The sequence below is a fragment of the Oreochromis aureus genome, linkage group 3, assembly GCF_013358895.1.
Source record: "Oreochromis aureus strain Israel breed Guangdong linkage group 3, ZZ_aureus, whole genome shotgun sequence".
NCBI classification, from domain to species: Eukaryota; Metazoa; Chordata; class Actinopteri; order Cichliformes; family Cichlidae; genus Oreochromis; species Oreochromis aureus.
The window spans coordinates 107,832,567-107,845,976 of record NC_052944.1 but is presented as its reverse complement, the minus strand read 5'-3'; the positions used below and the strand labels follow the sequence as shown (position 1 = coordinate 107,845,976).

Sequence of the window (13,410 nt, the reverse complement as noted above, 5' to 3'; positions counted from 1 at the left end):
TACATGTATTTTACCTGGAAAACTGCATAAGCATCATTTTGCTCTTGACTGGGGTACGGCAAAACATATCTTTTTGGTCTCACATTAAGGCATTCTGTAGCATCATCAACCTCATATGGGATATATGAGGATTTCTTGAGTGGGAACAAGTCAAATATCTGAAAAGAAAAGTACTTTTCAGCAAAACCTCCAAACCTTTTTAGTCCTATGAAGTTTTGACTGATCTATCATGATCAATGTCACATTTGGTCCACATGTTTGTTAAACTCTTAAATGAAGTACTGGTGTAAATACTAGAATTGATTAGGTTCAACTGAAATGCTAGATTACCTAAGAAGGATTCTTAAAAAATAAATAAATAAAAATGATCAAGTTAGCAGTAAGCCTCCACAGATATGAGGTGTTGTAGTTGAGAAATCTGTTTAAAAAAAACTTACAGCAGTTGTAAAATTTCTCTATAAACTGTTCGTTCTTAGTGACTTATATGGCTACAGTAAGTGTTCTCCATTTGAAGCTGTCTCTGTAGCTCATTTACCTCCTTTAAATCTCACTTTTTCCTGGTTTTGCTGTATGTTTAACATCAACAAACACTCATGTATTTGAACAGTTTTGATGTAAAGTTAAAGTCTTCTCAATAAAGTAGACACTGACTGGCAGGTGATACATTTACAGGACTGTCATCACAGACACATGCATTTGTAACCTTGTATTATTTCTATACTAGTTTGCTTTAAGATAAACTCAGCATTGAACTGTTTAATAAAGTTGAATGTATGTGTTAGATTTATATTATTAGATTGTCATTTATGCTTAGAAATATCTACACTGGCTGAGGATCTAAATCGTTTCTTCGCCCGCTTTGAGACGACCAGACCCTCAGCTGTCACACCACTTCCACCCGCCCCCAGCACCGGCACACTAACACTTAGGGAGCATCAAGTGAGGTGTGTTCTAAGGTCAGTGAATCCCAGGAAGGCGGCAGGTCCTGATGGAATACATGGAAAGGTTCTCAGAGCATGTGCTGACGAACTGACCGGAGTCTTCACTAAAATCTTCAACCTTTCCTTGTCATTAAACACCGTCCCGCCCTGCCTCAAAACCTCCACCATCATCCCCATCGCCAAGAAGACAGCTGTGGTCAGCCCAAATGACTACAGGCCTGTTGCACTTACGCCTGTAGTGATGAAGTGCTTTGAGAGACTGGTCTGTCAGCACATCAGGGCCAGTCTGCCTCCCACTTTGGACCCCCACCAATTTGCCTACAGGACAAATCGATCCACCGAGGACGCTATCAGCATAGCGCTCCACACTACGCTGAGTCACCTGGAGCACAGATGAAGCTATGTGAGAATGCTCTTCCTGGACTTCAGCTCAGCATTCAATCATATCATCCCGGAGATCCTGGTCCAGAAACTGTCTCACCTGGGACTCTCCACCCCCATCTGCCTCTGGATTAAGGACTTCCTGACAAATAGACCACAGTCTGTCAGACTCGGCCCCCACCTGTCCAGCACCATCACACTCAGCACCGGGTCTCCACAAGGATGTGTTCTGAGTCCCTCCTGTTTACGCTCTACACATCCGACTGCTCCCCTACCCATCTCTCAAACACCATCATAAAGTTTGCGGATGACACCACAGTGGTTGGACTCATCTCAAGGGGGATGAGTCGGACTACAGAGATGAGGTCAACAGACTGACTGAGTGGTGTTCAGTTAATAACCTCCAACTGAACACCACGAAAACTAAAGAACTTATCTTCGACTTCAGGAAGGGCAGAGCAGACCCGGCCCCACTTTACATTCACGGGAGCTGTGTGGAGAGGGTACACTCCATGAGGTTTCTGGGCGTGCAGATCTCTGATGATCTCTCCTGGACTGCAAATACCACGGCGGTGGTAAAAAAGGCCCAGCAGCGTCTCCACTTTCTGAGAGTGCTCAGGAGGAACAACCTGGAGGAGAGGCTGCTGGTGACATTCTACAGAGCCACCATAGAGAGCATCCTAACGTACAGCATAACAACATGGTATGCAGGGTGCTCAGCTGCAGACAGGAAAGCACTGCAGAGGATCATCAACACAGCCCAGAAGATCACTGGCTGCTCTCTGCCCAGCCTGGAGGTCATTGCAAACTCTCGGTACCTCAGCAGAGCTGGCAATATCATCAAGGACCATTCTCACCCCAGCAATCAACTGTTTGAACTATTACCATCAGGCCGACGATACAGGTCACATAAAACCAGGACAAACAGATTCAGGGATAGCTTCTTTCCCAGAGCCATCACCATAGTAAATAAGCACAAAAACAATCGAAACTGCTTAGCTACACCATACTGTCACCGTCAATTATTATGCTGCTATTCTTACTGTCATTATATTAATGCTGCTATCCTGTATATATTGTGCTATCCTGTATATATTGTACTTACTATTGTTTGTTTTAATGTACCTTTTATATTTTACATTTATATTTATTATTGTATTTTTGCACCAAGGGAGTGGCACTCCAATTTCGTTGTACCCTGTACAATGACAATAAAGGCTATTCTATTCTATTCTATTCTATTCTCATATATGCTTACTAGGTTTACTATCCTGCGCAAATTTGCGTAACTTCCCTAAACCCAACACTAGGGCTGTTCGATATAACGATATATATCGGATGACGATATAAAAACATCTATCGTTTCATTTTACGCTATCGTTTGTTTCGTGGTGTCGCAAAATAAACTGTTTACGGCAATATTTTTTCATTATTTTGATGGTCACTGTAGTGGCTATATTAATTTCCTAAAGTTCTCTCTTTCTCTTATATTTAATATAACCACACTACGGACGGACAAGCGCTTGTTTTTATGCGTTGTCGTTAGCAACAACGACGGTAAAACCACCTCGTGTCCGCTTGTTTATTTTCCACATAAACCTTTCAAGACCTTTCAAGATCAACCAATCTCAAGATCCTGTTGAGACTTTTCAAAATAAACTGAATCACGTGAAAGATGCAGAGTATTTACGGATGAGAAGCAAAAAAGAGCCGTCAGGTGCTAAAAAATAAACCTTAGACTCAAACGTTAGAACAGGCTTTTCCCCGCAGCACGCTGTGTAATAAATACTCACAAAGAAAACGGCGGCCGTTACAACTTACGTCTAAAAATGTATAGTTCCATGCATCAGTTAAAACACTCGACTCCAGGTACACGACGCCCAGCTGGAAAAACACTTCACGCAAGTCGAGCTGCCTGAGATTCACATAATTTACAGAAAATGTTACATTTTTGTGATTTATATCGTTATCGGACGATAGATGTCTTAATATCGGGATATAAGATTTTGGTCATATCGCACAGTCCTACCCAACACCCCCTAGAATTACTGGCTTTTATATTTTCTGGTGCAAGTCCCGAGGTGTTAAGCACCCTTGCTGAGATTTTCACAGGTCGTCAGCTTGTTTCTCCTACAGCTTTTGTTGTGCAAACCACCCATTATCCTTGAGGCCTGGCACATTTGCATTTGCTCACTCAGAGTTGCTCAGATCCAAGGCAGGCCAAACCTCTGTGTTACAACTTTCAGAAATGCCTGGTAGAAATGCTTCAACTTACTCATGAGATTTTGACCACATTTCTTGCGGAAGTCACAACTATACTGAATGCACGACCGTTGTTGCCAGCTTCCCTACGAACCTGGGTAGGGAACAGCTGTTCCCTACCCAGGTTCGTTGTCCATTCACACAGTATATTGCAACCAAGCCAGACAAATTTGGGATCAAGTTCTGGATGGCCACGGATTTGGACACCAAATATGTCTGCAGTGCATCTCCTTACTTGGGAAAGGACCCCAGTCGTCAGAAGGGAGAGAGGCTGGCAGAGAACGTGGTCATGAAACTGATGGAGCCGTTTTTGGATGATGGGAGAAACGTCACAACGGACAATTTCTTTACTTCACTGTCACTGTCGCACAGACTGCTGCAGCGCAAAACAACATTACTGGGCACGGTGAATAAAGTCCGGCGTGAACTTCCTCAACTTGCAAAAGATACTGCAAAGCGAGAGGTATTCTCCACTTCAGTGCTTAGAAGTGGCAGTGTGTCCTTGACAATTTATGCACCTAAAAAAACCAAGACTGTGTGTGTTCTACGTTCCATGCACCAAGATGTGACGATCAGTGACGGCAGAAAGAGGAAACCCAACACGATAACAGACTATAACCACATGAAGGTATGTGAATGTGTGTACAATTTTACACCAGTGCTACAATGTTTTCTGATGTGTGCTATACAGGCCTATAGAAAAAAACATATACTCATGACTCTCTCGCTCTGCTTTTACAGTGTGGTGTAGACGTGTTGGACCAAATGGCACGGATGTATTCTGTAAGATCAGCAACACACAGGTGGCCAGTAGCGGTTTTCTACAATATGCTGGACCTGGCGGCAGCGAATGCCTACATTTTGTACAAGGCATGTACAGGGTGGACAGGCAAAAGAAGATTGTTCCTGAGTCTTCTAGCTCAGCAACTTCGTTGCCGATTCATGCAGCACAAGGAAATATTAGCACAGAGGCAGGCTGCTGCAGCTGCTGTGCCAGGGACTGTAAAGACAACGTAGTGCCAGGTGCAAGAGAGCTGCAACAGGAATCGCAGCAGGGTTACCTGTGCATGTCAGAAGTTCACCCGTGCCAAATGCAGGGATGATGGACACTGGGTCTGCAAACGCTGTAAAGTTTGAAACACTTTGAAATAAAACAGACTTATGTACCCATATATTGTGAATGTGTGTCTTTTGTATGTAGGTTGTAACACAGAGGTTTGGCCTGCCTTGGATCTGAGTAAACAAATGCCAATGTTGCACACACACACACACACACACACACACACACACACACACACAGCAAATCTGCATTTATTTGTCCCACAAGTGGAAAATCTGCATTGTCATTGCAAAAAAGTGGACAGAGCACGGTATAGAAAGTGCACTATACAAACAATCTGGAAACATATATATGGACACGAGTATTCAAAAATATTGGTGTATGTATACACACACACACACACACATATCTATCTATCTATATATGTGTCTGTGTGTATAACTAGACTTTATGTATATTATATAAGGTGTGGCTATATAAATATATGTACAACTCTGTGTATATATGTTTATGGCCAGGCATCCAATGTAGTGACAAGGATTGACAAGAACTAATATTGCATATGAGAAATATTGCACATAGAAACTACCATGGTGTACAGTACGCTGCAGGTAAGGAAGGAAAGTAGCCTTGCAGGGAAGGAAAGACCTGAATCTCTCATGGTTGGGGGTTGGGGGAGGGTGTGTTTGCACAACAAAAGCAGGAAAACAATGGAGTTGAAGACCTGTGAAAATCTCAGCGGGGTGCCAAGAGGTGTTAAGGTCGGGGGGAATTTACGCAAATCTGCGCAGGCTAGTAAATATAGTAGTAGGGACTTGCACCAGGGAAAAAAGGCTCAGTAATTCTAGTGTTAAATGGTAAATGGATTGATTCTTACATAGCGCTTTTCCACTCTCCCGGAGTACTCAAAGGTCTCTATACAACATGCCTCATTCACCCATTCACACCCACTCATGCAAGCACTTCTAAACAAATGTGCAAACTTAATCTAAATTCAAACACCCCGATGAACACATCGGAGGGCAATTTGGGGTAGCATCTTGCCCAAGGACACTTGACATGCAGACTGGGGAAACCTAGGATCGAACCACCAACCTTCCAATCAGTAGCTGCTCCACAGCCACCCCAGCTTAGAGTTGTATAATCAATGTCATGTTGGTAGAGGTTTGAGCCTTAATAGTCTGCAAAGACTTTGTGTGCATTCCAGAGTGTTCTGGCATTCACACCCACATCCTGGGAGCATGGGAGAGTCGTACCTTCTCTTATTGTTTTGTGGTAGGATAAACGTATCTATGTCTGTTTTACTCTAAGTGCCTTTTGTTTAGATGAACTGCTGGACTTCCAGACCAGCAGGTTTAGGGAAGTCGTTTATGGGGTCACACTCTGACCCCACACACACACACACACACACTTACACAACGCACAGGCAAGGTACTCTTTGTGTGTATGTATACGTCGTATGTTAATGAACCTATGCATAATAATGTGACCTCAATAAAAGAGCAGTGTTACGGGGGAGCGGAAGAGAGCAACTGGGGTCAAGCGAAGGAACGGCATTTGTCCAGTTCTCTCCCTCGTATACGAGAATCATAAAGAGCTCTGCTTGGTGTTCAGTGCTTTCTGCTGTGTAGTTGAATTGTCTTGAACGTTCCAGCGAATAGGTTTAAGCTACAAACCTATCATTAATTGGTCCTTCGATGCTGGATCCCTGGAGTCGACATTCAACAAGGGGAGAAGAGACACGCTGAAATACTGATGTCAGCCAGGAAGTTTCTGTAGTAAAGTCCCGAGACGTGAGAATTCGTCATCGGGCCGGTAGATTAGCTGTCTGTTTTCTCTCCTCGATGAATTCAAGGCTAATATTACACGCTAAGCAACACCAAGTAAGTTTCAAGTCTTTGCCACTGTGGGCAAAGCACACAACCACTGTGTGAGGTTGCGTTGCTGTCTCTTCTGAGCTGATGAGCAAACTACACATTATCAGATCAGGAGCTGGCTGAGAACTCATCAAAGAGAGAGAAACAGAACTATGATAACTGGAGTGTGCAGCGTATCCGTGAGTTCAGCTCCTTCTTTCAGATACGCAGCAGTTTTCCTGTATCTTGACTCATGTGTGTAGAGTGTTCATAGCATCAGCATCATGTTTCTGTTTATTTGCTTTGTTGGGTTGAAAATTAACTAAATAAACTTGTGATCATGCTCATGAATCACCATGGCACATATCATCAGTCATATGGTTTATTTATGCAGATGAAAAAGTGAGTGTGAATGTGCCTGACGTCGCAGTGTGTGTGTGCTGTATAAAGGTAATTGCCTCCAATTGTGAGAGCGGTGATTCTGCAGGTCACCAGCTATTGTAAAGGGGAAAAAAAAAGAATAAAAAAGAGACAAAATTTAAATTGTAGATGAAAAATAATCATAGGAAAAACGTTTTGTGTTTATCAGCCAAGAACAACTACAATCTCAATTTCTGCTTTTAAGAAAGGAGAGTTCACAAAAACAGAGAGTTCTGTGTGTTGGTTAAGCAGTGATAATAATAATGGAAATGTTTTAGTTTTGTCACTTTCAGATGAAAAGCAGACCTGGATCCATTTTCCACATGCAGCGGCCGGAAGAAAGTTATAGTTTAATATCATTGGAAACGTTCAGGCCAAGTTTCTGGCTAACTTATTTACAGCTCCATGTGTCCCTCAACCTCACAAGCGAGCTCTCACTCCTCCCTGAAGACAAGGAATGCAGTTCCAAAGAGCAATAACATGGCAGATAAAGAGACGGCAGCAAAGTCCTGAGCAGAGAGACCCAGCAAGCAGCAGCAGTGTGGACAAACAGCATCGGAGAAGAAGAGCAAACCATCATCCTGACTGATTGGATGAATGACACTGTGTTTCCAACAAGCTGCAAAGTCACTGTGCTTGTGAAAAGGACTTATGAGGAGACTGTTGGAGGTTGATATTTGCTACCTTTGGAGAAAATGGCAAGAAGAGACAGTGGAACACAGGACAAAGCTGAAGAAGAACTGCCGGCTGTTGGACTGTTGAAGTGGGAGAGGACAACAGAGTGAGAGTAAGTAAGAACACAGAGGAAAGCTGTTGTTTAATGTGGGAAATCAAATTTGGGTTAGCAAACCTGGGAAACAGAAAACTGACTGCTTTAGTGGAAAATTGTGAAGGAATCTGAAACACTGCAAGAAGAAACATATACAAAATCACACACACAAGCAGAACAAGCATTAACCCTACTAACACAAACACAAGAGAGCTCATGAAGATTAGGCACCATCTTGAGCATGTGAGTCTGTTTATCATCTTGTGCAAGTCACTTAGTGTGATGAGAAGTGATGAAAAGACCAGTGGACTCATAGCACATTAGTTAGGAAATCATCAAATAATAGCAGAGAAGTGTGTAGGAAAGGCAGCTTTAAGAACATGCCCTGCTGGAGATGCAGCTCCAGAGACATTGATTAAACCTGCCTAATAACACAAACACACATGCAATGAAAATCAACTTGTTATCAAATGCTGAATTTATCCAATGCTGACAGTTAACTCTCTGGGTTGCAGGACAACAGTTTAATTTTTGTGGGAAAAAAGATTCTGGTTTGACCAACCAGTGATCAGACAATAAATTTAGTTGTTAATATAGTAAATTGGGAGATGCTTTCTGCCTGATTGATGCAGCACAAGTAATTTACTGTATGAGGGAAATTCTATTTTTGTGATAATATTTTGAACATGCATTTCTGTTGTCCTGTCATCTTAGTGGGTTAATAGCTGATATGCAAATTAGTTGATGGTTCTTAGATTAATGAAAGGTGATTGAATGCTAGCACGAGTAAATGGGATGTGTTGGAGTCTGTTAGAGTGGAGACTCTAAAACACTGAGTTTCCTGTTGTGATGTGCGAGTGAATCCTGCACCCAGATACACAACTCTGAATACATAAGAACAAACTTATTTTGTGAAATGTATGACAACATATCTCATGTTTTGTCTTGACGGGGAAAGAAGGAAAACTGAATAAAATGGGTCTGTGGCCTAACTGAGGGAATAGCTCAGGCCTGGGGATTGAACTCGTATCTAATAAGATATTAGGGTTATGTTGTGTGTTGTGTGGCTGATGGATGTTTTGGAGTTAATCTAGTTGATGATTTTTCTTTTGTTGCAAAGTTGAGCCTGCCAATTAGGGTTGGTATGATTTACCCTCCTGAGATGAAGAGCATGTGTCATGACTTAACAAGGCCTTTTTATTTAGATACTTTCACAGGTAGAGGTTTGATCCTTAATAGTCTGCAAAGACTTTGTGTGCATTCCTTAGTGTTCTGGCATTCACACCCACATCCTGGGAGCATGGGAGAGTCGTACCTTCTCTTATTGTTTCATGGTAGGATAAACAAAACTACACACACACACAGACTGGTACCTTTGTTCAAGTGTATGCCTGTGTACATGTCATATGTTAACAGAGGTGGGTAGTAACGAGCTACATTTACTCCGTTACATTTACTTGAGTAAGTTTTTGAAAAAAATGTACTTTTTAAGTACCTTTTTTGCACGATACTTTTTACTTTTACTTGAGTACATTTATGAAGAAGAAACGGTACTTTTACTCCGCTACATTTGCAAAATTCGACTCGTTACTTTAAAAAAAAAATTAGTTTAACACATTAGATAACATGCCGCCAGTGGAGTTTCCGGTAACTTTTTTACCAATGAGACGTGGTCATACAGTCACATGACCAGTTTGAAACCGTGGCGGGCGGAGCGGCCCAAGCGTTTCAAAGTAGCGACACACGGAAAGAAGAAATATGATGGCAGAGTTTACGCTAGAGCTGAAGAGGATGAACACCTTTGGCCTCACATACAAAGAATGTTTCGCTTAAAAGCAGCACAAAAGAACAGTTATGTCTGCAGTGTCGGTGTCTTCAGGGAGAGCCAAAACAAACCAACTTTTCAGCGTGAAACAAATCAGCTCGTAACCTGATGAAACGGTAAGTTTTCTCTAAATATCTTTTTAGCTGTGGTTAGCTGGATGTCGGTCTTATGTTACAGCAGCTGTGTCGAGCTCGAGCTGCGAGTCATATTTCCGGCCCTACGTTGTAGTGAGATAAGTTTGTGGGTGTTTTGTGCAGCTTCAGCTGTCTTTTTAACTGCTCGCTGGTTAGCTAGCGTGAGCTATAAGCTAACAGCTAGGCTGGTTAATGACGCTAGAGTTCCACGAACATGCAAACAGCTCGTCTCTACTGCTTTAACTGTTAAAACAGAAGGCAATACTGCGGGTGACATGGTTTATTATGTGAAACAGCAGCTTGTTTAGTTTAAACAGTCTGCATTAAGCTGGGCAAACACTGTGCGATTTTGTTTTTTTCAGTCACGTTATTCAGCTCCTGCTTAAACTGTACAATTAAATCGCAGCGGTTAGAAGTTCATAGGTCACGATGCAGGGTTTCACACTAGCCGGCCTGATGCTCTGATGCGACCTGAGTGCGTCGGTGCGTCCATAAAATGAAGCTTATCATACAAAATCTGTCCCTCGCTCTCCCTCTCTGTCTTTCACTCACACAGACACACACACCACCAACTCTGCTAAATTACTAATGAAAAACATTGACCAGGCAACCGTGATTGAGCAGCAATGTCCAAACAGCTCTTCATGGTTGTTGCAGTCGTGATAATTTTGTGAGGCCACATTGAAAAGCCTCGGATACGGAAGCGTAGAGCTGCCACCGGAGCAAAAGAAAAATAGAGCTATGTCACGTTATAACATGAAAGCTTTATTGTTCTAACAATATACTTTTAATGTTTGAACAATATAATATCACGTTATTGCAATATACATAATTATCACATTCGTACAATATAAATATTATATTGTTCAAACGTGAAAGGTATGTTGTTAGAACAATAAACTGTTTACGTTATAATGTGATATAGCTCTATTTTTCTTTTGCCTGGGTGGCAGCTCTCACGCTATGCACTCGGATGAGCCTCATCCTACAAGTTGTGCCTCCATCTCTTGTGTCCAGATCACACACTGCACTGCCGTGCCGCTCCACCTTTCTTTTCATTTCTGTGTTTGTGCGTGCGCAGTGTGAGAGACGACAGGATTTCAAACGGGTTTGATTATCATGCGACCATACGATTGATGATTGGGAGCTGGTCGTGAGGTGTGAACTGCTTATCGTTACCCCATGTATACTACACAATGCACACACGATTAAGGCAAAACACGGCCTATCCCCAAAAACGGTTGTGCGATTGAAAAATCGTCTCAAAATGGGCCAAATCGCACAGTGTATGGGCAGCTTTTGGAGGCTTCCTCCAAACAAACATCTGCAGCTTGGCAGTGTATACAGCACTATAATGACCAGACCTAATTCTTTTGAAAACCTTACATCTTTCCAGAGGTCTCAACTTCATCAGACATCACCTAGACACAGAGCTGGATGAGGCCAGCACAAACAGCGGCCTAACCGACGAAGATGATGGATCCATGGGGTCAGGAAAGCCAGGCGCGCAGAGGAGCTGGAGAGATACTTTTCACTGTCCAATCACTGGAGGTGTGGAACTATTGCATGGCTTTCCTCAGATCAAGAAGCTGTCATGCAGGACTCCTGTTCACTGCCAAACGGTCGCAGCTTCACAGCAAGAACCTTGAGAGCCAACTGCTGCTGAAGCTGAAGCACCATTTCACTGACTGAAGAAACAATTTATGGTAAAGTGAGCCATACACATATGCACATCCACATAGTGGAAATTTGTATTTGTCTTTTATAATTAGTTTTACTCTGGTTTCAGTGTTTATTTGTGAGTGTAGTTTTTACATATTACATTGAGTTAATCCACTGTCTATACTTCAGGGTATTTTAGTATACAAAATAAGTTTTGTTAGAATGCCTATTCCTGTGGAAGATTAGCACAGATGTTTTGTTTTGTTTTGTTTTTTTTTAATTCCTGCTGTCCGCCTTGGGAATAAACTTTTCCTGATTATACCTGTTGCATCTCTGTGTCATTTGTTTCTGATTTACTTAATTTACGTTGTGAAAACTGAAATCTTGAAATTAGAATTGTTGTGCCTTATTTTGTGGATGTTTTTACATATATTCCTTTTGAAAATACTAAAATTTGTATATTTATTTATTTTTGATTGTCTGATAGCATTTATTTATAAAATAAATTGGACATTTCAAACAGTTACTCAGCTATTTACTCAGTACTTGAGTAGCCTTTTCACTAAGTACTTTTTTTACTCTTCCTCGAGTAACTTTTTTGACGACTACTTTTTACTTTTACTTGAGTAATAATATTTTAAAGTAATGATACTCTTACTTGAGTACATTTTTTGGATACTCGACCCACCTCTGTAAGTTAATGAACCTATGCATATTCGTGTAACCTCAATAAAAGAGCAGTGTTACGGGGGAGCGGACGAGAGCAACTGGGGTCAAGCGAAGGAACGGCGTTTGTCCAGTTCTCTCCCGTGCACGAGAAACATAAAGAACTTTGTCTACTCGTGTCTTGTTTGCTGTGTAGTTGAATTGTCTTGAACGTTCCAGCGAATAGGTTTATGCTACAAACCTATCATTATGACTGTCCAAAAAACACAAAGAAGGAGTACTTATCAGGACACAAGTACCAGAGCGAAGGCGTGAGCTGTTGGTAACTTGTGACACTACGGGCTCTGGAAATAAGGGATGTGTCCATCTCACTGGTGTTAATATCAGCAGTTACCTTATCTGCATCCAGAGTCTTCCCAGGCTCCTTGATGAGAACGCTCTTGTCGATGGCGCTCACACCACACAGAGAACGTGGCAGGGCCGTCACCTGCATGTTGGTCTCTTCACCTGGGACGGCTGAAGACGGTGAAAACTCCACTGACACCTGACACACACAAAACACCCGTAGATGTTTAGTGACTGTGATAACTCCCCACTCACTGCTGGCTAAATGTGCTGCTTCACTGTGGTGAGTGACAAATCATGAGTCCCATGAGATGGCTGTACACTACATTGGACACTGTATGAACACTGTGTCAGTGTTAGATAGGTAGGACTTGCATCATCATTGAAAAAGGTGCTTGCATAAATGGGAGTGAGCAGGTCATGAGGTCATATAAAGAAGCACTTTGAGTCCTCAGGTAGAGTAGAAACAGCTGTGCAACAACCAGTCCATTTACTGATGCTAGAAATCCTCAGGTGATTTAGCCAACTGAATTTGACTTTGATTTGAACACCAGAGCATAACTGCAGACACCAAACACACAGCACACCCCTAGAATTACACTCACCTTGTTGCTGAAGCATTTGTCAGTAGAGAAGTCAGCACTGTGGGCAATTACATCCTCACTTGGCAGGACGGCATAAGCCACAACCTGGAACTCTGGAGCCATCTCAGGAGACACTCTGACTTTAAAGGACACCTGGCCCTCAGTCACTGAAACACGGGTCCAAACATACATCCACAGATCAACAAAACAGACCAACGTCAATGCTTGGCTGTGGCATTTGTGGAAATATGGAATTTTACCCGATCTGTCTTGCACTTCAACCTGTTTTTGTCCTTGCATGGTGACAGCTCCTCTGGACAACACCTGGAAGACAGACATCATTTAAAAACAAGAATGTACTAGCACTGATATCTGTGGAAATCACTACCAGTGAAAAGTTTTGACACCTTTTAATTCAATGTGTTTTTTAATTTGTTTTTTAATTTGTTTTTTTATGGCTTTGCTTTGGCTATTTCATGTAACTGATAAAAACTAGTTTTCACAG

The 13,410-nt window shown here is 42.1% G+C and overlaps 1 protein-coding gene across 1 annotated transcript in view; it reads right to left on the bottom strand.

Annotated features, from left to right (window-relative positions):
- Nucleotides 1–13,410, bottom strand: part of LOC116310079 (alpha-2-macroglobulin-like) — a 46,356-nt gene that overhangs the window by 16,331 nt on the left and 16,615 nt on the right. The window contains exons 14-17 of the mRNA XM_039609205.1: nt 13,166–13,229; nt 12,927–13,072; nt 12,371–12,520; nt 15–158 (exon numbers count right to left, since the gene is read on the bottom strand). Of these exons, the coding sequence (XP_039465139.1) occupies nt 15–158; nt 12,371–12,520; nt 12,927–13,072; nt 13,166–13,229 (504 nt within the window). The remainder of the gene's footprint in view (nt 1–14; nt 159–12,370; nt 12,521–12,926; nt 13,073–13,165; nt 13,230–13,410) is intronic.